A 25536-nucleotide genomic window follows, 5' to 3' on the forward strand; every position below is an offset into this window, starting at 1 on the left:
AAATCAAAATTAAATGGGAAACTCTTTCTAAAGATTTTTATAGAATAGATGCTTTATGTAAAATATTAAACATAAAAGGACAAACTGACAATTTATTTCTGAGTCTGTGACTGAGATGTAAATGAGGAGCCCATTCTATAAATTAAATTGGTGTGTGGTATTAGCCATAGAAGCACTGCATATCCCAGATGCTAGGGAACAGAAAAGGTGGGTGTGCCAACAAACACAATCTACCCTCCAGAAAACGTCATCCTGACCTTTTTATTGTCGAAATTAAAAAATAAAAGATACTTAAATACAACGGTGAACATATAGGGCAAAACAGAATCATAAAATTTAATGTTGAGTTAAGCAGTGAGCTGAATGTCTGGGTCTCCAAATTGGCTTTGAACCCAAAACCACTTAAAAACAAGTATGTTCACAGTTAACGGCAATTGGCTTATAGGTGAGAGAATGGTCGAAGTTGTTCCAGTTGAACTTCCAGGGAAATTCTCTCCTCAAGAACATCCTGAAAAAGATGCAAAGGCCAAGTTATGTTTCAAAGTATATAAAAATGAAGAAATATCTAACAACAGCTCTGCTTCAAGAAAACAATTTAAATTTGTCAAGACAACTAAGGGAGAGCTTATTCACATTTTAAAAGTATACTTCATTTTAGAAATGTAGTTTCTTTATATGTTTAATATTAAAATAAGATCCTAGTAATTTCAAACATTTTCTTATTACACAAATCAGGGAAATAGAATGTCTAGTTTTTAGAAAAGTCACTGTTTGCAACAATGGGTATTAACACCTGAATTTTGCAATAAACCCGCCCCCTGGTAGATGAATTTGTTAATGTAGCTTCTTTTCCCTAGTGATGACATCTGGCTATATCAACTCCTAGATCTCATTTTGAGCTTTAGTTTCCCAAAGAATAACTTTGCGTTCAGAATTTTTAATCAATGTTGATTTTAGGCAGTCTTTTCAGTTAGCCACCATATTCTAACTTACTTACTTTCCTATTTTTCTCTTTCAAATTGACAGTATTGTGTTTTAACCAGAACTACCTCTATTTTGTACCTTACTTCCCATTTTCTGTTCTCAGAGGTAAGGAAAAAAGTAATTTTTCAAAATAGCTTCTATATACTTGTTTCAATGGTCTTCCCTGGTTCAGAAAAACATGCATTAACAAAATTTTCATCTTCATGGTATTATACTACTAAGCTTGTCTTTAAGTTCATTCTTCCTGTACAATGGACTAAATTAATAATCATATAACTACAAATGTCTTCTCCTCTGATCATAGAGTTATACAACAATATCATTCATTCAATAGATGTTTATCAAATGCCTAAAATATGATCTAGGTTTTGGGGATAGACACAAAGTGGCCATAAGTTTATATCATTCATTCAACAGACATTAACAAATGCCTAACATACTAGGTTTCGAGAGAGGGACAAGACAGTCATAAGTTTATCTAGGACAATCCCAGTTTATACCCAGTGTCTTGGCCTAAATAATAGTAATACCACCCTCTTTTTTTCCCTCTCAAAAGTGTCTCGATTTGGATGGTATATTACATGGTCTTCCTAAACAGAAATGATTATGATTTACCCTCAATGAGTTCACTGTAGTAGGACAGAGAGACAAATGTGTCACAGATAATAATTCCAGGACAGTGTAATAAATGCTAAATGAGGAGCATGAACAGAATGTTAGGAGAATGAACTAACTGCATTCATTTTTCATTTCCATGGACTCTCATCTCATCTTTGTTCTATTCCAAGTGGGGCCAACAGTGCTCCAGCATCTCCACTGCCTGGAAGCTTAGGAGAAATGCAGAATTCCCAGGTCCCACCTTAGCTCTACAAAAACCAGAATCTTCATTTTAACATGACCCAAGATTACCTGTATATGCCTTAAGGTTTGAGAACCACTGGTTTGTAAGACATGAGTACCTAATAATGTTGGGGAACCATAAGCAATTCTGGGAGTAATTTTTTTTTTTGACTCAATAAAGGAGTAAGTAAGAGTAATTTTTATTTCTAGGGATGCAAAGAAATTATAGTTACTAGAAAACAAACACATTCCTCTCAGGTATTAGGTGACAGTATACACACTGCATAAGCAGCATTTCTATTTAAGGCTTGCCTTTTCTCTTTCCACATGCAAGATGACTGAAATTGCTGCCACTTCTCTTCTTCTTTAGACCTGTTTAAGTCCCTTTAATGGAATCTGAGTTGTCTTTGATAAAAGGACAAACTAGGACCTGGGTGCAGTGGCTCACGCCTGTAATCCCAGCTACTCAGGAGGCTGAAGTGGGAGGATAGCTTGAGCCCAGGTTGCCAGGGTGATAGAGCGAGATCGTGTCTCTTTAAAAAAAAAAAAAAAAGTTGTGTGTGTGTGTGTGTGGCGGGGAGGGGTTAACTAACCACAGTCAAAGCATCTAGAAAATTAGAGAAGAGAACCATATATGTGATCTTGGAGGTATCTGAGGTCACACTCCTTCTCTTTAGGTTTCTTTACTAAGATAAGGAACATTATAAAGATTCAGAAACTATGTTACCTTTAATTGTTGCTGCAATTCGCTATTCAATCTGGCCAAAACGGTGTTGGTTTCCTTATTACGTCTAATTGATGCCTGAATAGCTTTCTTATCTTTCCCAACAGATCTGAGAAGATAAAGAAGGCAAAAAAACCCATAACCTTCATTTCTTATCTTAAATCCTCTCTATTCCTTCCTGATCTATTTCTAAACATGAGAAGCAAAAAGAGCATCTTTTTCCTTACTAGCACAGCTCAACCTCACTTGCTCAGTTGCAGTAGTATATAATAAGCTTCAGCACTATAGGAAAGGTTAAAAAAAAAAAAGAAATTATTTAAAAAATTCTTCGTCTGTAGAATCACCTGAATTTAAGTAAAAGAGTCTAAAGTAGGTACTGGCAAACCTTTTCTGTAAAAAACCAGATAGTAAATAATTTCAGGCTTTGTGGGCCAAAGAGTTTCTGTCTCATATTCTAGTTTTTTGTTTTCTTTTCTCTTCTATTTTTTCTTCTCTCTTCTACAAAAAAGAAAAAGTCATTCTTAGCTCATGGGCTATACAAAAAACAGGCCACAGGCTGAATTTGGCCCATTAAGACTTAATCTGCTGATTCCTGGTCTAGAACACCATAATTAAAATACCAGTTTTACTATAAACTATCAAGTTTAAAAAATGTACTGCTACGGGGTTTGAAAACAGGGTGTTAAAATGGCATTGAATTCAACTTAATAATAAAGGGGGAAACATGGGAAGAATACCTACCTGTACATGAGGAGGCTCTGCTCAATTAAAGAACTAGTCTGACCATAATTTACTTCAGTCTGATTATTGTTATTATTATTATTTGTGAGATGGAGTCTTGCTCTGTTGCCCAGGTTGGAGTGCAGTGGTGCCATCTCGGCTCACTTCAACCTCCGCCTCCTGGGTTCAAGCAATTCTCCTACCTCAGCTTCCTGAGTAGCTGGGACTACAGGTGTGTACCACCACACCCGGCTAATTTTTTTGTATTTTTAGCAGAGATGGGGTTTCACCATGTTGGTCAGGCTGGTCTAACTCCTGACCACAAATGATCTGCCCAGCTCAGCCTCCTAAAGTGCTGGGATTACAGGTGTGAGCCACCATGCCTGGGCCAGTTTGATTATTTTTAATTGTCGTGCTTTTTCTTCCTAGTAATTAAATGTGTCTAGGAATAGCTTTGATTACCTGGGAATAGAAGGTTGTGATGCAAGAACAGCAGCTAAGACACCCGTCTTTTGTGTATGTTCATCAACTTCTGGCCTTAATTCATCTTCTGATTTTAATCTTCTTCGAACAGGTTTAGGTGGTGGAGCAAGTGGTGTTGTGCCTTTGCTCTTTAAGACAAGAATTCCATTAATAATAAGCATTTTTGAAGACATTCATAGTTAGCACTTTGCAACACCATTTGCTTTCTTTAAGCCATTTGCTCTTGGAAAATTGAAAGTTACTTGTCCTACTTTAAATCTATATATTTGTGGCAAGAGCTAACTTAAATTACAGTGAGAAAAGATGTTTCTAGTTGACACCACAATCATGAATATACCTGCAATATAAGTATTTTTAGAGCAACATACTGATGCAAGACTGTAATATTCACAGTTTTAACATAAATATGATACAGAATCAATATATACCTGTTCAACAATAAACAAAGGCAGTCTCCAGAAATATCTATGCATTATCACCACAGGATTTCTTACTCAAAAATACTAACATTCATCTTAATGAATAAAATAACATTATAAAGTAATGGAAAGCTAGGCAACTCTTTAAAAAACCAAAAACATCATTATTAATATGCACAGTAATTATAACTTCTGAAAATGAGTTGACAGTTTGTTGGTGATTATGAATCTGCCCTTGGCAGAATAAAAAACAGCATTTTGGCATTTACCGTAACTTGATTTACCTGTAAATAAATAAAAACAATAGTCAACTGCTATCTCTTTAGTTAAGTGATATTTTTAATTTGTTACTGTGAGTTGACAAAAATAAAGTTCATTACTTAAAAACTCACAGGACTACTAATGTAATAAAACATAGTGATATGGTTTGGCTCGGTGTCCCCAGATCTCACTTCAAATTGTAATCCCCATGTGTCAAGCGAGGGGCCTGGTGGGAGGTGACTGGGTCATGGGGGTGGTCCCCCATGCTGTTCTTATGAGAGTGAGGGAGTTCTCACAAGACCTAATGGTTTTACAGTGAGGCACTTCCTCACTCTTTTTCTATCCTGCCACCTGCTTCCCCTTTGCCTTCCGCCATAAATGTAAATTTCCTGAGGCCTCCCCAGCCATGCAGAGCTGTGAGTCAATTAAATCTCTTTTGTTTATAAATTACCATCTCAGGTGGTATCTTTATAGCAGTGTGAAAACAGACTAATACACACACAGTGTCCAAAAAGTAGAATTTAAGCACTTCAGAAACACATGCTGTTTTTATAACTATTGGGAATGTCTAGATAACAGAAAAAAAAAGTTACCAAAATTATTCCCTCAAAGGGAAAGTGTGCTGATACTTGCAATCTAAAGTACACTGATATAGTTTAGATATTTGTCCCCTCCAAATCTCATGGTGAAATGTGACCTCTAATGTTGGAGGTGGGCCTAGTGGGAGGTGTTTGGGTCATGGAGATAGATCCCTTGTGAATGGCTTGGTGCCCTTCTCACAGTAATGAATGAGTTCTTACTCTGAGTTCACATGAGAGCTGGCTGTTTAAAGAGCCTGGCATCTCTCCTTGCTCCCTCACTCGCCATGTGACATACCTGCTCCCACTTTGCCTTCTGCCATGATTCTAAGTTTCCTGAGGCTTCACAAGAAGCAGATGCTGGTACCATGCTTCCTGTACAGCATGCAGAACCATGAGGCAAAATAAACCTCTTTTCTTTTTTTGAGACAGGGTCTCACTCTGTCACCCAGGGTGGAGTGTAGGGCACTATCTCAGCTCACAGCAACCTCCACCTCCCAGGCTCAAGCGATCCCCTCACTTCAGCCTGCCAAGTAGCTGGGACTATAGGCGCATACCACCACACACGGCTAATTTTTGTACTTTTTGTAGAGACGGGGTTTCGCCACATTTCCCAGGCTGGTCTCAAACTCCTGAGTTCAAGTGATCCATCTGCCTTGGACTCTCAAAGTGCTGGGATTACTGGTGTGAGCCACTGTGTCCGGCATAACCTCTTTTCTTTACAGATTACCCAGTCTCACATATTCCTTTATAGCAATGCAAACGGACTAACACATACATAAAACATATAAGGATTGACAGATGAACAGATGGCATGGAGAGATATGTAGTAAAGCAAGTATCCTAAAATAATAATGGTATAAAGTAGTGAATTTACTGATGTACAATGAAAAATTGTTTCAATTTTTCTGTATGCTTAAACGTTTTCATAATAAAATGTTGGGGGAAAAAAATATACCTAAAACAGTTAAAGAACAAGTTAAGAGAACAGGGAATAATAACAACCTTAGAGGGCTGATAATTTTTCTTTATTATATTGAAGACTACAATAAAAGAAACTGAATTTCACCTATAAAGAAGTTCTACCTTATATAGTGGGAAGAATGCAATAACCACTTAAATTTTGAGAACCTGTGACACATACTTAACATAGATTACAGAATATCATCTCCATTAAATAGGCAGACTTTGTTCTGAGCTAGACTGACTATACTACAGTTAAAGGCAGAGAAATGGGTTAGATGATTTCTGGCCGACCTTATTTCTAAAAATTGTTTCACATTACTTATGATGTACAAAATTATTATTATAAAAGACATTTTGCATACCACATTGGCAGGAGCACTAGCAGCTGTCTTTTCTTCAGTTTTACTATCTGTTTTGGCAACTCGAAGAGAACTTGCAGGATCAGAAGCTTTTTCAGCCTAAAAATGAATATGTTTATCACTATTAATTCTACATAACATGTAATTATGCATAAATATAGAATATGTAACAACTCAGAGTAAAATGTTAAATATTCTGACAAGAAAACTGAGATGATGATAAGAAACTTCAAGGAACTTTATTAAATGAGCCTTCTCTGCTACTGAAAGGCAGATGGGAGAGCAGGTAATAGATGTGTGAGGGAGAGGGGGACAGGGCAAGGATGCAGCTATGTAATAGATGTGTGAGGGAGAGGACAGAGCGAGGATGCAGGTAACAGATGTGTGAGGGAGAGGAGGATGGGGCGAGGATGCAGGTAGTAGATGTGTGAGGGAGAGGAGGACGGGGCAAGGATGCAGGTAGTAGATGTGTGAGGGAGAGGAGGATGGGGTGAGGATGCAGGTAGTAGATGTGTGAGGGAGAGGAGGAGGGGACGAGGATGCAGCTATGTAATAGATGTGTGAGGGAGAGGAGGACAGGCGAGGATGCAGGTCATAAATGTGTGAGGGAGAGGAGGACGGGGTGAGGATGCAGCCACTGCACCGAACCTCTAAGTGGTTAGTCTGGGAAGTCTTCGTGGTTGGGAGAAGGGAGGCATCCACCCAGGGGAGTGAGTACGGTACCCTGTGCACACCTCTACATGCCCACTCTGACCCTCCTAGATGCAGCTCAGTCCCCTAATGGGCACGGCAGAAAGTTGTAGGTTTTAAAAGGGAGCTAGTAGGAAATTTTCCATGGCTATGACCTATATGAAAGAGATTGCAGAATTCCTCTGGTCTCTCCAACTCCACATTTATGCTCAGCAATTTAGGTCAGAGATTCCTAGAGAGGTTCTTGCCATTGGAACTACAATAGAATATCCTAGAACACTGTGAATATTAAATTTTGGTATCCTATAGTCTTTGCTTAACTAAGGCAACTTACTCTCATACAAATTTTAAATGCTTTAATTAGAAGTTTGGCTGAAATTTGTTTTTAGTTAAAGTTGTAATTAGATCTAAAAGTTACATATAGTGAAATTCCCCTTGGGGAAAAGTTGCAATGAGTGGAGCTATGGTAACCATGGCCTCTTATGACAGGGAAATCTTCACCAAATCACACAGACAGATGCTTAGCATTAAGATGGAAACCCCCAAAGCAGCGTTTTAGCCACGGCCAGGCGGTGGTGTCTTTGCATGTGATATCAATCCCCCACCCCCACCAGACTCTGATACTTAGTAAGCATTACACTGCAACCAGCAGATATTGGAGGCCAATAAAAAAGTTGAGAAGCACTGACCCAGGGAATATTTTACTCACTGATGTCCCCTCTAATATCTGCTCTGTTGACACAACATGGTATGGGAAGTGACTGCCTGCAGAAAATTAGCCAAGCCCTCGAAAACTGACCGGCAGGACTTCTGGATGTTTCTCGGCTTCATCATCTTGTTCGTCGTTTACATTTGATGCAGCAAATACTTCAAACTGGCTGAAATCTGCAAAATTTGGTTGCTCTGGTATCTGCTGAGGTGAGGTACTAGTGTGAGTTATGAGGCCATCGGCATCCACTGGGCGATGCACAGCAGGACCAGGAGCCTGTGCAATGGTTCAGAACAGAGGAACACACATTCTATCAGCCTATCAGTGTCACAGAGTCATATTCTTCTTCTTTGAAAACTTAGTATATAAAGATGACCTGTTTTATTATCTGTAAGTTCAGAGAGGTGTATTATAGTAACATTTAGCTCTAAAGAAATGATTAAACCATAAATGAAAAGCTAAGACACTAAAAAAAAAATTAAGATGATAAACCTCCAATAAAAAGATATTTTTTTTCAAAAACTGTATTGCAAAGAAAGTACACTGAAGGAGAGGGTAGGTCTGGCCCTACCCCCATTCTCCACTTGCATGTGTTTTTTTCTTAATTGGACTAATGCACAATAGTTTCTTCCTTAAATAAGTTATTTTTTTTAATGTTTCACTGTTTCTTAAAAAGGTTGCTCTTTTTAAAGTGTGAAAACCACTGCTCTATCCTCCCAACATGTCAGGAACACTTCCCTTCAATTCATCTTCCACTCCTTTGCCAGCCAGACCAATGCTGCTCCATCTTCAGTCTAAAAATATGTTTACTGAATATCTACTTGTGAACAAAACAAATGAGGCCCACTTATACCCTAATAAAGCTGACAGTCTGGAGCAGGAGAAGAGAATAAGTAAATAAGAAATTAAAATAGAGTGTGAGATGTTTTAAGACAAAGGAAGTAAAGGATACTAAAGAAAGAAATCTGAAGTCTCTTCCCTTTAAAAATTCTTCATCTCCTCTAAGAAAAAGTCTATCCTTCTTACTACGATATGGACAGCTTCATTTCTCATCACTCCACACATCTACTCCTGTTGTGCTGAACTAACTTGTTTTCCCCTGAGGAATGTGCCAGGCTTAACACAAACCTCCATGGCTTTGTGGATGTCATACCTTCGGTTTGGAATACCTTTTCCCCAATAAATTCCACTTTATCTTTCAAGTCCCTGCTAAGTCTCATTCCTTCATTTCATGTATAATGTGATCCTTAACTTTAGCCACTAAGGCTGTCCCAAAGCATTTTATAAATGTCTACTACAGCACTCTAATTTTGATGTGGAAGGGATGCAGAGGTCATTATACTTCCTTAACTCATGTAGTAAACACATCCAGAGAGATGCAGTGAGGTTATTTAGGGGTATTTTGTTTTGTTTTGAGACAGGGTCTCACTCTGTCATCCAGGCTGGAGTGCAGTGGTGCAATTACAGCTCACTGCAGCCTTGATCTCCCAGGCTCAAGAGATCCTCCCACCTCAGCCTCCCAAGTAGCTGGGACTACAGGTGCACACCAGCAACGCCCAGCTAATTTTTTTGTTTTGTTTTGTTTTTAGAGATGGGGGTCTCACTATGTTGTCCAGGCTGGTCTGGAACTCCTGGGCTTGAGAAATCCTACTGCCTTAGCCTCCCAAAGTGCTGCAATTACAGGTGTGAACCACTGCACCCAGCCTGGTGAAGTGATTTTGTGAGTCACTGCTAGACCCAGGACATTAATGGATATTTCCTATCTCCCAATCCATTGTTGTTTCCACTAAACTCTTCTCTGTCAAGACATTATCATTTGTTTCACTTTTAAGGCTCTTTCAAAAAATAACTCAGATCATTCTTGAAATGTGCATCTTTCAAAATGAGATTTAGCCTCACTGAATTAAATGCTCATTAAAGATTACCAACAGATCATTCCTGACCTTCCAAATAATTTGAGAATAGAATTAAATACCTAGCAGGCAAAGTGATCATGGGACATTTAGTAATAAATACCTTGGAGAATTACCTGTGAGGGCTGTGGTCTTGGAGGCACTGCAGGAGGATGGGCAACAACTCCAGACTGTTGTTGTCCTGCATGAATACAAAAGTTCTTCTTTTTAGTAACTGTATAATCACTTTGTTAATAGAAGAAATAGGCTGAATGAATGTGACTACATGATAAAGATTTCTAAGAATGTTTGTTAAGTATTAGAAGGCAAGTACTAACTTGTTACATGGTCTGTATGTAACCTAAAGACCAAATCTCACAGCCTTTCATCAGATCTCACTTTGCTTCTTACCTCTATTACATGAAGCCCTCCTGGCATACTCCTGCCTGTTCCCATAATAGCAAACAATCTTGATTTTCTTCGTGTATCTCTGACTGCTGTTTAGGTATCAAATGAAAACTTCCAAATTTTCCCTTTCACTTAACACTTCACTTTTCCTCACCATTCTAAACTCATAGTGACTAAAACATAACTTCATCATCCTCTGCCCTAACTTTTCTATTTTAACCAAGGTAACAACAATACTGCCAGTTCTTCAAAAATTAAAAACCTGGGTAAGTTATGACTCTTCTTCTTCATCAGCCAAATTGAGACCTATCAGTTCCCACCCCCCCGCCAACCCCTTAATATCACAACACCGTTCTTTTAAAATTTCCTGTGACATCTCTCAGGTTCCCATCTTCATTATTTGCACTCAAACACACTTTAAGTAGTCATTAAGAAAAAAAATTGCCTCTCATCTGCTGTCTTTTAATCCAAAATTTTCCTTCAGATAATTTTTTTTTTTTTTTGGAGACAGGGTCTCACTCTGTCACCCAGGCTGGAGTGCAGTGATGCAATCTTGGCTCACTGCAACCTCTGCTTCCCAGGTTCAAGGGACTCTCCCACCTCAGCCTCCCGAGTAGCTGGGACCACAGACATGCATCACTACATCCGGCTAATTTTTGTATTTTTAGTAGAGATGGGGTTTCACCATGTTGGCCAGGCTGGTCTCGAACTCGTAACCTCAAGTGATCTGCCTGCCCCTCAAAGTGCTGGGATTACAGGCATGAGCAACCACACTCGACCAGATAAATATTTTTAAAAGACATATATAATAGAAACAAAAGTAAAATGTGTATGTGTGTTGGATTAACTTTAAAATTAAATGATAATGTATATTATGGTTCTCTAGCCCCTACCTGTGGTGACTGTAAAGGTCCGATTCATATCTAAAGATGATGATCTAGAATGAGAGGGCTGTGGCCTTGGAGGGGGAGGTGGTGGTGCAGTGTTATCAGGCGACGTTCCTGAATGAGACCTGCAAAATGCACCCCATCATAATTGGTCATACTACTGATATCAGAGCTTTTTTCTTTTTAAACATTTACACTTGGCTAAGCAGCAAAGGGTCTTATTAGCATGACATTTTCTCAACACTCAAGTATGTAAGTGTTACAATAAATTAAGATAGCACTGTTTATGATGTACCCTAAACAACTGATTATTTTATGTGGCTAACAATTTTTTTAATAAAGTTATTAAGCAAAATTTCTTTTCTTTTTTTTTTTTTTTTTTTTTTTTTTGAGACAGTCTCACTCTGTTGCCCAGGCTGGAGTGCAGTGACACCATTTTGGCTCACTGCAACCCCCGCCTCCTGGGTTCAAGCGATTCTCCTGCTTCAGCCTCCCAAGTAACTGGGATTACAGGCGCATGCTACCACACCCGGCTAATTTTTGTATTTTTAGTAGAGACGGAGTTTCACCATGTTGGCCAGGCTGGTCTCGAACTCCTGACTTCAGGTGATCCGCCCACCTTAGCCTCCCAAAGTGCTAGGATTACAGAAGTGCTCGGCCTCAAAAATTTTGAAAAGAAACTTAGTTGTCAACATGATTTCATAATAGACTGCATACTTAGTGTTACACTTTCCCATTCAATTAAAAGTAATAATAGTCTGAAAAAAAATAATTGTATAAAGGAAAGTCTACTTTCAGATATGGTTAGCTTTCAACCTATTAAGTTCTGGATTTTGGTAAGCTGAAGTACCCTTTCATGTGTCCGCAGAGGCCATCTCATTTTAGAGGTGACTATGCTCAAACTCAACTCGCCCTAGAGATTCACTTCTTTGCTACCAAAGTCTTTCATATTCTGAAAAGAGTCTCCAAGGACTCTGGTAATCTGATCTGCATATATGGGAATAAACAGCAGAGTAAAATCCAAGATGACTGAGAATGCTAAGAAACACAGGAAGAACTACATGAAGAATCAGAAAGGAAGACAAGCAGCCTTCTGACTCTAAACTGCTTGGAGATTCTGCGTCCTCACTACATCCACTGGGCACACAGCAAAATGATACTCAACACGTGCAAAAAGTGAGGAGAGAAAGATGCTTTTGTCCTGCACACAGCTTTTAGTGGATGGTAAAGCCCTTGCAGACAAATCTCTAGCCTCCTCCACCCTATCCCACACCTTTCTTGTTTGTGCCTGAAAGGTTATATGTAACGCAGAACTTCAGGGTGGGGAGGTGGCCCACCACTGGGCTGTGCTTTAGGATGGTGTTTTAAAACACAGAATTCTTTTGGTACTTACCATAAGGCTATACATGTATTACTTGACAGATTCTCGTTGTTTAGGTACAAAAAGGACTTATAAAACTTCTATCGTCAAGAAGTTATCACCTCTTTTTAGAGCTTCCACAAAATACCATTTAGAAAGTCAGGGTTCTTTTTGTTTTTCTATTCAAGTTGGAAAGGATCAAAATTACTTGTCTTTTACATAAATCAAAAAGTAACCTAACAGCTTTCAGAGAACAAAATCATTTGTGCTTGGTTCTAAATAGTTTTAAACATTAAAACGCAGCAAGATAGTTTAACATGCTTTTCATTGACAGAAATACTGACCTTTGACGAGTTACATTGCTCCCGATCTGTTCTGGGTCAGAAGTAAAAGAGTCTGAACTACTGTAACCATCTGCTGATAAATGGGATATGTCCTATTTAATAATAATCATTTCTTTACTTTTTGCTCTATCTACTCCAAACAAATATAAGTGATATGCTGTTTCAAGCCAGAGATAGTCAAAGATTGGCTAATAGGCTAACAGTTCATCCTAGTGTTATTAACTGTAAAAAATTAACTACAAATAAATCATGGCATATTTACACAGTAGACAAAGCAAGTTATAGTCTAGAAAAAATAATGAATACTTAATGATGCAGAAATATTCAAAATAAGTCACAAAATAGTACATATACAATGTGGCCCTCCAAATCTGTGGTTCTGTATCTGTAGGTTCCACAGCTGAGGATTCAACCAACCGCAAACAGAAAATATTAGAAAATAAAGTAACATTACAACAATAAAAATAACACAAATAAAAAACCATGCAGCATGACCGTTTTTTTAATATAGTTTGCATGCGTATGTGTGTGTGTGTGTGTTTGTGTGTGTGCGTGTGTATATTTTTTTGGGGGGTAGAAATGAGGTCTCGCTATATTGTCCAGTCTGGTCTCTAACTCCTGGGTTTAAGCAATCCTCCTGCCTTGATTTCCCAAAGTGCTGGGATTACAGGTGTGAGCCACCGTGCCTGGCCCAATAAAACAACTATTTACATTGTATTAAGTATTATAAGAAATCTAGAGATTATTTAAAGTATACAGGAGGATGTGCATAGGTTACATGCAAATACTACACCATTCTACATATCAGAGAGCTGAGCATTCACAGATTTTGGTACCCATGGGGGTCCTGGAACCAATTTCCTGAACATATTGAGGGATGACTGTATTACAATTTCACATTAGATACAAACATAACTTACATATGTGCAGAATGAGAACTAAAGTTGACAATGAATCTGTTAATCACAGACATTTGTGGAATAGTGAGAATATGAATAATTATTTCATTTTTATCTATTACATTTCTACAATAAATACGTTACTTCTGTAATGGACAAAAAGGTCGCTTTTAAAGAACAAATTAGAAATATTTTAAATAAAAGTAATTTTAAAATTGTTAATGTGAAAATTAAAAATTTGACATGGGAATAAAATGTGCTTATACAATAATAACAATTATGAAATTAGCCAAGGATCCCAGCTTTTTCTGCAGAGGAAACATTTATTTTCAATTTCCTCAAAGTCTCATGAAGCAGAAGAGAATCCCAGAAATAGACTAAGAGTTGTGACAGAAAAAAGAAATTTTAAGATAGAAACTCTAGAGACAATCTGAAGGAATATTACTACATATGTTCAAGAGTCATAAGCTGAAGGGACTGGTTATTTTAGTTGTATTTCAAAATGTATCTCTTTCCTTTTTCTTGTAAATCACAGAATCATCTAGTTGGTACAAGAATGACATTAAAATGAACATATTTCCATCTGGATATTTTAACAGGCACCTCAAGTTTAAAGCATAAGAAACTGAACTTGATTCTTTCTCTACAAACCTACAGCTATCAGTTTTCCTCATTTTCCTGTTCTCCAGGCCAAAAACCATGGAACCACCCTTGACTCCTTTCTCTCTTACATCCTATAGCACACAGGTAAAAGCAACTCCTGAGGTCTTTTCCTCCACAATGTACACAATATAGCCAGAGTCCAGCCACTTCTCATCACTTCCACTGCTTGCACCCTAGACACCAAGCTGTCACCATCTTCCCTTGCCTGATTACCGCTATCTCCTAAATTGTGTCCTGTTTTGTCTCGCCTTCTTTTGGCCTATTACCATTAGGAGAGCCAGAGTGACCCAGTTAAAAAGCAGGCTCAAATCATGTCACTCCTCCATTCAAACCTTCGATTGGCTTTTCATCTAAGTCAAAGAAAGTCTGACACTGCCTCCTGTTACTATCCTACCACTGCTACCTTTCCCTGCCAAATTTGCTAACTAATTCTATTCCAGGTATTTGCCTGCTATTCTAGTAGAAGCAGGTCCTGCCCTAGGGCTCTACATTTGCTGTTTGCTGTGCCTTAATTTTCCTTCTGGATTTGTACAGCTGAATTCATCTCCTTCAAGTTTTCACTCAAATGACATTTTTTTGGTAAGGCCTTCCTTGACCATCCTATTTAAAATGGCACTCTCTCCACCCTTTCCCAGCTTTATTTTTATTCACAGTATTAGTTACTTTCTAATATAAGAGTTATTTTTTATCTCCCTTACAGAATGTAAACTCTATAGCAGCAAAGACTTTTTTACTGTTCAATCTCCAGTGCCTAGAACAGATCCTGGCATACTGTATCCAATTAACACTGGCTGAATGAAAGTATACACAATTTCTTGTGTGATAGAAAAGGAAGGAACCACTGAGGAAGAGCCATAAGATCAAACCTGGCTACACAGAGAGGGATGGCAAACAGGAAGCCTGCATTGAAGCAGGAGTCAATGGGCAACCTTCACTGATAGGGCAAAGTGTTCGAAAGGGTTCACTCTCCTCTACTTTATCTAGTGAAGACGGTATTAAATGCATACACATCTGAAATAGTCAGACTCTAAATCCAGACTTAGTAAACTTCAAATGGAAGATGTAATACTTCACTTACCTACAGTATTACCAGAAGCGAATTTCACCGATGAATTTATCTTATTTTCTTCTGAAAGGTCAGATGGTTTCACAAGTAATGGGCTAGTGGGATTTGTATGATCTAATAGAGAATTAATAGGTAAAAATACAAGACATAGGTATTTGAACTGATAAACTCATAAAGCTCAGAGTATAAGACTTCATTTAAATATCCAAAGAAGTGGCAGGTAAATCCATAAAATGTAAGACAAAATAATATTTTTAATAAAAACAAATGTAAAACTGTTTATTTATAATTTTATTTTGTGCCATAATAGAAGATAGTTTATAATGAAAAAGTTTATTTGCATGTTCACACTTAATTTTATTCCTGCAGCACACTTAAACACTACATATGTAAACTGTAAAGTAAGTTAATTTATAACGCTGACTTACACAAAAAAAATCTACCTTTGAGAAACCCTGAAACATTTAGTCTAAAATGAGACATTCCAAGAGTTCAAGCAAAATATATAATTTCAAAGCCAAAATTTATTTTAACATACATCTCTTCAGTTAAAGTTTTAACATATTTTAAACGTAAATTTACAAGGGTGAACATAAAAACCCACAGGGTATTAGAAATGTCACATTTTCAAATGTCCTTATTTTAAAACTCCGTAATTTAAAATAAATTCCTTTTAAAAACAGCAACATAATAAATATGCATGAACATATACATAATTGTAGAAAGTACTAGCTTAAAAAATAAGCGATGAAAGAAATTTGAACCTTGACAGAATAATTACATATTTCAGTTTGATGTAAAACTAAAATACAAACCAGCAACAGCTTCCTTACCGCTGCCAGTTCTTTTAAGTTCCATTTCCTGCATGTGGATTTTGCTTGGAGTCATACGAATGGGAACTGGATGAACAATAGCAGTATCCTAGAGACAAATGGGAGGAAATAAAGAATTTGTATTAAAATGTCAAGCTAATGCCATGCAATAATCAAAACAAACAAAACTAAAAACCAGTGGACAGGCTTTCCCATTTACACTAAGGCAGGCATGAAAATAAGCTCTGTAAGTTAAAAGCTCTAGAATTCTATTTAAAAATCAAGCTCACTATATATGCCTAATATCTGCTTAATTAAAAAAAAACATTTTAAGTGGAGTGATTAAAGATTTACATGAAGGCTGGGCACTGAGGCTCACACCTGTAATGCCAGCACTTTGGGAGGCCAAGGCAGGAGAATCACTTGAGCCCAGAGAATAGCCTAACCAACATAGTGAAACCCTGTCTCTTCAAAAAATATAAAAACGATCTGGGCATAGCCCATGACTTATAGTCCCAGCTACTCGGGATGCTTAGGTAGGAGGATCCTTTTTTTTTTTTTTTTTTTTTTTGAGATGGAGTCTCACTCTGTTGCCCAGGCTGGAGTACAGTGGCGTGATCTTGGCTCACTGCAACCTTCCGGCTCACTGCAACCTTCCGCCTCCCAGGTACAAGTGATTCTCCTGCCTCAGCCTCCCAAGTAGCTGGGATTATAGGCACCTGCCACCATGCCCGGCTAATTTTTATATTTTTAGACAGGGTTTCGCTATGCTGGCCAGGCTGGTCTCGAACTCCTGACCTTGTGATCCGCCCGCCTCGGCCTACAAAAGTGCTGGGATTACAGGCGTGAGCCACTGCGCCCGGCCAGGTAGGAGGATCCTTGAGCCTGGGGAGTGGAACCTGCAGTGAGCTGTGATCACGCCACATCATTTCAGCTTAGGTGACAGAGCTAGACCACATCTCAAAAAGTGTGTGTGTGTGTGTGTGTGTGTGTATGTGTGAGATTTACATTTAAAAAATGCTCTTATAAAAACACAGTTCAAGACAATATTAAAAAGTGAGGAATGATCTGATAAAATTATGCAAATGTGAGCCTTGAGGTTAAAATAAACTATTTCATGAGAATCCAAAAACTAAGTAACAGACTGAAAACTCATTTTCAGTAAACTGCTCAAGAAAATTTGACACTTTCTTTAACCTATAAAACAAAGTTAATGAGATGCCTATGACATTGCAATAGTAGGCACAATACAAACTTCCTACGGATTAATTCAAAGTGTTTAAATTTGATTGTCTCAAAATTTAGCATGAAACTGCCACAAAGGAATCCATTTTTTTAAGAGGAACAAGACTCCCATTCTAACAAGCTAATACTTTTCTTAAACATTTTTCATTACTGTAATACAGTTGATATTTCTAAACTTCATGAGAGTCTAGTCTAGTTAGAGGACTAAAGGAATTGATAATAAAGACTTCTGACTAGAATGAAAGCACAAAAGAAAGGATGAGAGAATGAAGACAATGGTAGCCTCTCAGAAAAAGAAGAAAAAGAGAGGTGTACCTGGGACACAGTAGGCCTGATCTTAGGGACTGAGACTCCCAGGGCAGAAACCAGAACCAGATCAAGCACCTGGCTTAACAGCAATAGACTATCTGAGAAACATCACCAAGGGGGCCCAGCTCCTTCTATGAGGGGTCAGTTCACACTCTGTATATGCGGCTGCTAAAGACTGAATTTGAGATCCTAAATTTTGAATATCTAGTAATGAATTAAGTTTATAATTTAGTGTGGAGGATAATGGCCTTTCAGTTTAAGTTGGAAACTGTTTTGGTGAGACAGTACTGTGCTAACACCAAGCCCCTGCTAGAGAAAGCGAAGTTCCAGCATACCCTCTCTTATCTGACATATCTCCTTGCCTTATGTTTATCTCTGAATTCAAACAACTTGTAACAAATTCTTTACATCTATTATACTAACAAATTCATTCAAAGTAATTTCTTGCCCCTACACCACAGAGAATCTGGACAGGGTTCATGTACTTAACCAATCAACCTAACATTTGCCCTACAACTCAAAAATTATAGTTACAAATAATATTAACATTATAGATGGATGAAAGTTTAGATTTGTCTTATAATAATAAGTGATTCTCAGGAAAGTATTTATAAGAATACCTTTAAGTTATATGTTGGTTATAAAAACATGGTTTTAGGAGCAACTCTACTATTTTCTTAATTTACATTTAATACCAGAAATAACTGTTAAGAAAATCAGAATTTACCTTTATAAGGCAAGATCAAAGGAGAAAAAAATGATAGTTCATGAGAAAATAAGTCTTATTTCAAATACAAAGCAAATTAGGAATTTTAAAAAAGAAAAACTTCTTAGATGCTTTAATTCATAACATTCATCTAATCTATATTCGATGTATGTGTATGTGTATATAAAATCAGATTTATAAAGCTTGGAACAGCTGGGAATGTTAACTAGCATTTTCATATATTTGCAGTGCAATCAATCACAGCAAAGACTAACGCATTACACTTCTCATCCACCTACAATTTTCCTGTGTTTTCATTCATGTATATCCTAGCAGAAGCAGATTCTACCAAAGGCTACTAACTGACAAGCAGTTCAAGAAAAGAGATCAAGTTTCTGGAAACAAGACCATCAGAATCTCAATTTCATCAGAACTATGAAAGCTTAATAACTAACCATCTGGTTTGCAAATGGGGTCACTGCACTGTGTAGTGGTTGTCTCTAAATGCTACAGACCAGTTTGGAACTTTGCACAGACTTTTACTGAGCAAATGGCTAATTATTACAATTTAGTTTCTTTTTAATAGTCTGTTAAATATTTCCAATACTGTAAGAAATGTTAAATTCATAATAGAAGAGTAGAGTTTTTCCCCCCTAGGTGATTCCCTTGTAATCTGAATGTGCCTTATTTACTTACTTATAATCCTTATTTATATAAAGCCTTGCAAAGGATCATGTGGGATTGTGGCTACAGGCTGTAGTGGGTCTGTAGATGGGTAATACTTCAGGTAAGTATCAAATGAAGGTTAAGAAACTTAGACACTGTAGGACACAACTAAGAGAAAGCAGGCTACTCTTCTAACCGAAAATTTAAAGTAAGAATACTGGTTGGGAAACAAAGTTCAGATTTAAGTTTGCCAACATAAAATAAATATTTCTAGGCATTAGATTATAAACATAAATATTTAAGAATGACAATTTTTTAAAATCCAATTCAGAGGTCTAAACTCAAGTTTAAAATGCAAATTAATCACTCTATTTTCCTAGAGCCTCCTGACACACTAGAGATAACAAAGGAAAGTAATGAGCCACATAATTTTAGACACTAGAGCTGCAAATCTGAATATTATTTCCAAGAAATGTCAATAATATCACTGCTACTCAACCAACTATTTCTCTACATTTCCTGTCAGTCGTAGGTCAATTTATTTCGCTTCTGAGTTCTAGATTTTTATACATAATGTTCTTGCCTGGCCTGACAAAGAATCATAATACTATGAGTGATTATTGTCACTATTTTTTAAGGGTTAGAGAATATAATAGTTTCTTTATTGCTACATCTAACCTTCCTTCCCATATAGAGTACTTTCATTAAGTACTTTCATATTAGCTTAACTGTACAATAATGAGACAGGAATAATATAGAGAATCCAAACTTAAAGCTTAAAGGCAAAACTTTAAACTTAAAAAGAAAACAAAGATAAAACTTCTAATTTACAGAACTTGTCAATTCCTAAGAGATCTTAATTATAGCTGCCAATAAGCAGCAAAGTTTTCAATCATTGCCTTGTATTTCTCCTACATTTTTCAGAGACTAAAATAAAAAATAAATGCCTTAAATGTAGCAAGAAATGAGAAGCAAAAGGCAGAGATAATCTACATATCAACTGGTCCTTGAATACTTAATAGACAATAAAATAAACATTTTAAAAATGTACATTATCTGTTTGAATTCAATAAATATAACAGCAGCCTCTAGATTTCATATAAATTCCTTAAAATGATAAAACACATCAGGCCAGGTGTGGTGGCTCACGCCTGTAATCCCAGCACTTTGGGAGGCCGAGGTGGGTGGATCACTGGAGGTCAGGAGTTCAAGATCAGCCTGGCCAACATGGTGAAACCCCGCCTCTACTAAAACACACACACACACACACACACACACACACACACACACAAATTAGCCAGGCATGGTGGCGGACACCTGTAGTCCCAGCTACTCGGGAGGCTAAGGTAGGAGAATCGGTTGAACCCAGGAGGCAGAGGTTGCAGTGAGCTGAGATCGCACCACTGCACTCCAGCCTGGGCGAAAGAGCGAGGCTCCAACTCAAAAAACAAAAACAAAAAACAAACCACATCAAAGGCCCATTAACTGCTAACGGTATACTTTATCTTTAAATGCCACTTCTTCAAAATCTCTTTAGATGACAAGACCATTTTTACATTTAATTAATAAATGCTGGCTGTCTTTGATCAGATCATCTAGAAAGAACGACTTATGTCATTTTCTCCATATCTTTCTACTCAGCTCATTTTAAAAATTCTGCCTTTACACATTTCTTCACTTTCTGCTTACTCCCTCTTTTCTTTTTGGAAAGTGCTTATTAGCACATCCTTGTCTTAAAAAAAAAAAAAAAGAGAGAGAAAGAAAAAGAAAAAGCAGAGAAGTGAACAGGGAGAAGAACGATTAACAGCTAAGGTTTTCAAAAAACCCAAGGGACAGGTGTAGCATATATTAAATTAACTCTATGGGGACAGAATTTATTTTTTAAATCAGGATGTGAACTTTGTAGCATTTTCAAAGCAACACAGTAAGCCACAAGAAGACAAGACAGAGGCTCCTTTGCATAAGCAGAATATTTGACCAACATCTTGTATTGCTGAACTTGATTCTCTCTAACAGGACTCAACATACTAATTAAATAAAAGCCATGTCATTTGGCATGTCAAAATAAAAGATGACATTGCATAAATAGTTACATATGTAGGACATATTACATGATGTGTAAGCATACAGATAATACATAAAGAGTCACTACACTGAAATAAACTGTATGTATATAAAATATACACTTAATTAGCAAATGATAAGGTAAACCAAATAGATTGTCACAAAAAATGCTTCTCTAGACACATGTACCAGATTTTTAAAACGTAGTTTTCTCTCAACAAAATAACTAGAAAAAAGGAATGGCAAAAAATGTCTTTCCCACCATTAAGCACACAAAAACCAAAAAGCCTGCCGCCACTTCCCTCTAAGCACTCCACTGAATCATGCATATCAGCTAAAAACGATAATGAATGGAAATTTGGGTTAATAAAATTAATCTCAAACAAGCAAGCTAAGTGATTGACTTACAGGATCAGCTGGTGCAATGTTAGAATCAAATTGGGTCAGAGTTTGTGAGCTTGAAGAGCGTTCACTAAATGTCTCCCACTGCTGAACAGACAGAGGAGAGACAAGTCAGCATGATGAGAAAGATGGAGTAAAAGATCACTGGAGAAGATTTAGCAAAGTAATTCAGAGGTTGCACTGCAAGTTGTGTTTCATAGGTTTAACAAAATTCAGTAATTTCTATTTTTCCATCAACATTTTATATTTATTCTGGGTCATCTTGTAATGTAAGGTGAGGAGCTTCACAATCAAAAGTATAGTAATGATTTATTGCAATCTCTATGGAAGAGATTTAAAGCCTTACAGAGTTAAAATAAAACACAATACAGGAACAAAGTCTAAGTGATATAAATGTCCACCAAGTAAAAATGCTAAAGAGGCATGCCTTGACTAAAGAAAGAAAGAATAACATCAAATCCTTCTTTGAACATTCAAATGTTAATGCACTGATTTTGTGATCCTAATGAATCAAAGTTTTGTTCAAAACAAAGCAAGTCAGTGCGACTTGCCAGTGCGACCCCTGAAAGATGATTCTATTATGTACGTGCACATATTTTACACATATGTATAGATATTTAATAAAATATAATTGAGATAAAATGCAAAGAATTCTGGAATTAATATATGTAGAGCTTATGTCAATCTGTAGCAAGTCAACCCCTGCAATCAGCACTACAAACAGGGCCATGCCAGACCACAAGACAGAACTGCCAATCAGACACCCCCGCTTCCCCACTCCCTACCCCATGCTAGAAAAATCAGAATGCGGCCACAATGAGAGCAAATCAAGCATCTGAGCATGAGTTATATACAGATGTATTTTGATATGAAATACTACTCTTCTAAAAGAGGTACACAAAAAAAATCATACCTCTTAAAACAGGTGGAGTGATAAGTCAATATTAATTACAGTAAATTCCATTTGTTTTGGAGATCTTAGTAATAAAATGGTATAGAATTTTTACATTAAAATTGCATTAAAATTATCATTTAAATCTGATTCTTAAGAATTATCAGTTATCCTCTAAAGAGGAAAAAACATCTACACACATACAATGTATACACACGAATATTTACACAAAGACAAAACTACCCCATAAACCAAAATCCTCTTTGGGAAAGTATACATTTTTATGCTTCAAAGTTCAACTTACTATTTAAAATAGTGACATTTAAGTTGAGAAGATATGTAAAAATTAAATATTAGCAAATGAGCACACTGGTGAAAATTACCTACAAAAACGGCTAATACAATAATTCAACGACTTTTCCTACAGATTAGTTTTCATATGAAAATTAAGATATTCTGAGAAATACTGATCCAAAGTATTTCATGAATTAAGAATCCCACAATAATTACTTTTATCATGCGGCATCACTTCAGGAAAGTTACTTATCAATATCTGTTAATATAATTAGTTTTTTCCTCAATAATTATTGTTACAGGGACACAGAAGGAAGTTTTAAAATCCGAATTATCTAACTGTGGAGAAAAGTTTACAGAAGATTTTTGCCAAAAAGAAGGTATTTACTTGTGTACCTCATTTGGGTGGCATGAAGTTTAACTTAGTTTCACAAGACTGCATGTAAGTTACCTGGAGGACAAAGGGACTCTCTTATCATCTTCATACTTAATTTTTAAGGGCTCACAGCTGTGGAACCAGACTACTGGAATCCCAGTTACGCTGTGCAAACTTGGGCAAGTTGTATAACTTCTCTGTGCTTCAGTTTCTCCATCTGTAACATATTATCTACCTCATCAGATTGTTCAGAGGACTAAAGGAGTTAATACATATAAAGAGTTTGTTTTTGTATTGTTTTTTAAACAGAACTGACATATCAAAAGTGCTCCATAAAGGTTAGAGATTATTAGGGTCATCTCCTATACTGTCTTATCCGTAACCACAGGTGCTAAATAAATCTATGTTGAAAGATTACTAGTGCTTTCTGGAAGACAATTAAAATGTAATCTAAATTCCATATCCTAACTAGATATTTTTAGAAATATCATTAGATGTCTCAAAATCAATGATTTATTAACATTTTGATTTTTCACATATCAAAAAAAAAATTATGACATTCATGACCTCATTACCAAATACTATAAATAAAACTTTATGGGAATATTTAAGTAGGGAAAATGCAAGTACTACTACCTGAATTTAGAAGGGACTTCCATTTCTGTCTCTAATGATCACATACGATTTTATTTAGAATGAACATGGGCTTTAGATTTGAGATGCTTTACAAAGAATGTTTTTATTTACAAACTGATATCAATGGAATACAAATATTCTTTTAATGTAATACTGGTTTTTAAAAAAGACACAAGATGAATAGATGCAGCAAAAATAGTAGTGTCTCAACAACAATTACCTTACTTTCCATAAACCCTCTCTATTAGCAAATTCTTTCAAGGTGTAATCCCTTCATCTAGAAAAACACTTGTATTAATGGTTTTGCATCCAATAGTAGGATGGATGGTGTGATGTTATAATGTCTCAGACACAAGTATCTTGGCTGCAATTATGTCATAAAGCAGGAAATAGTATAAAACCACCAGTTAGTTCTGTTTTCCAACTGTCCAAAATTATTAATATCTAGCATGCTCTTTAATCCAGCATTTTTCTGGCTTTAAAAGGCATGGAAAGGACAGAAGCTTAAAACTTCTTCCTGAAAGTGAACAAACTTTTGTATTTTTAGCATTTCCTACATGCTACAAAAAGAAAAAAAATAAGAAAAAAACGTAACTTGTTCACAAAGAAAACTGCTCTAATAGGCTACAGCAATGGTTTCCAAATGGAGCTCTCCAGGGCATAAAATTTAACAGAGGGGCCTGAGCAGGTGTTTTAGGGGAGGCAGGGCCTCAGGTCCTCTTCCCTTATTCTGATCAGTGGCCCTTTTGATGCTTTACATAATGGAATTTCAAATAAATTGGGGAACAGTGCATTTGTCCCAAATTCCATTTTGCATACTGTGCTTGGTCATATATGACACATCTTAATGCAGTTAATATGGCTAAACATTCTATATTGAAGAAAACTAATTATACAGAGTTTTCAGGTTGTAAAACATACTTTCTTCATATGGAAACTGAATCAGTCACTTATTTTATCATTTCCAATGCTAAGATCCCAAATGTACTATTACATACCTTGTTTACAGGACTGAGAAGGCAGTGTGACACAGTGGATGTGGCAGTTGACTAGATATCAAAGGACTTACGTTCAAATCCTAGCTCTCGTCCCTCACTGGATATGAGATCTTGGCCAAGTCATTTACCTTTTGATGGTTAAACTTTCTGAATCTGCCTCTCTAAACTCACAAGGTTTTAATGGGGATAAGTGGTGGAAATCAAATGACAGAATATATACTTTGAAAACCTCGAAAAAGTCACATAATTACAAACATTTATCATAGTATATCTGATATGTTCTCTCAATTATGCATGCATGCTGGAAGAGACAGACTGAAATTACCCTCTTTGGAACATCTTACCTTAAAAGAGTTAACTTTTAATGAAAGAAAAGGAAAGGTTTGCTAACCTCACTGCTCTGATTCAGCTCAGGCCATGTTTGGTTTAGTGATGGCATCGATGGTGACTTGCTTGGAGGAGCTTCAGCAGGAGAGCCTGAATAACCTACCTCACCTGGCTGATCCCCAACATCTGCAATTTAAAAATAGAGAAATTCTCTATAAAGACTACATTGTAGTTTATTTTAGGCATATTTACTTATTAAAAAAAAAGCTAACCGATGATTTTCATAAGTAGTAATATATAATCTAAATTTCCTTTCCTCATGTTCTCAGAGTAAGCATTTTAACAGACATTACTTATTCCTGCTACTTATGGTCTACTCAAAACCACAGCTTTTCATGAAAATAAAATCTAGTTAGGAATAAAAAGAAGGTTATACATAATAATATTGCAATAGGTCACATGCTTTAAAATAATTTTCTGATAACAGAAATAGATTTATACCAGTTTCCCAAAGTGTATTCTATTCCATGGAATACTCATCAGTAAGGTGGCTTTGA

The 25536-nt window shown here is 36.6% G+C and overlaps 1 protein-coding gene across 15 annotated transcripts in view; it reads right to left on the reverse strand.

Annotated features, from left to right (window-relative positions):
- Positions 1–242: 242 nt before the first annotated feature.
- The window catches only part of REPS1 (RALBP1 associated Eps domain containing 1), an 83165-nt gene continuing 57871 nt past the window's right edge, over positions 243–25536 (reverse strand). For 2 of the 15 annotated variants that reach the window (XM_009452101.5, XM_009452103.4), the window contains exons 9-20: positions 25044–25165; positions 21463–21543; positions 16086–16173; positions 15265–15366; positions 12625–12697; positions 10927–11045; positions 9763–9827; positions 7824–8009; positions 6338–6433; positions 3731–3879; positions 2552–2657; positions 243–508 (exon numbers count right to left, since the gene is read on the reverse strand). In XM_009452101.5, the coding sequence (XP_009450376.1) occupies positions 440–508; positions 2552–2657; positions 3731–3879; positions 6338–6433; positions 7824–8009; positions 9763–9827; positions 10927–11045; positions 12625–12697; positions 15265–15366; positions 16086–16173; positions 21463–21543; positions 25044–25165 (1256 nt within the window). In that variant the 3' untranslated portion in view covers positions 243–439. The remainder of the gene's footprint in view (positions 509–2551; positions 2658–3730; positions 3880–6337; positions 6434–7823; positions 8010–9762; positions 9828–10926; positions 11046–12624; positions 12698–15264; positions 15367–16085; positions 16174–21462; positions 21544–25043; positions 25166–25536) is intronic. The other 13 variants (XM_009452102.4, XM_063813505.1, XM_009452105.4 and 10 more) reach the window with 10 other exon arrangements.

The sequence above is a fragment of the Pan troglodytes genome, chromosome 5 (genome assembly GCF_028858775.2).
Source record: "Pan troglodytes isolate AG18354 chromosome 5, NHGRI_mPanTro3-v2.0_pri, whole genome shotgun sequence".
NCBI classification, from domain to species: Eukaryota; Metazoa; Chordata; class Mammalia; order Primates; family Hominidae; genus Pan; species Pan troglodytes.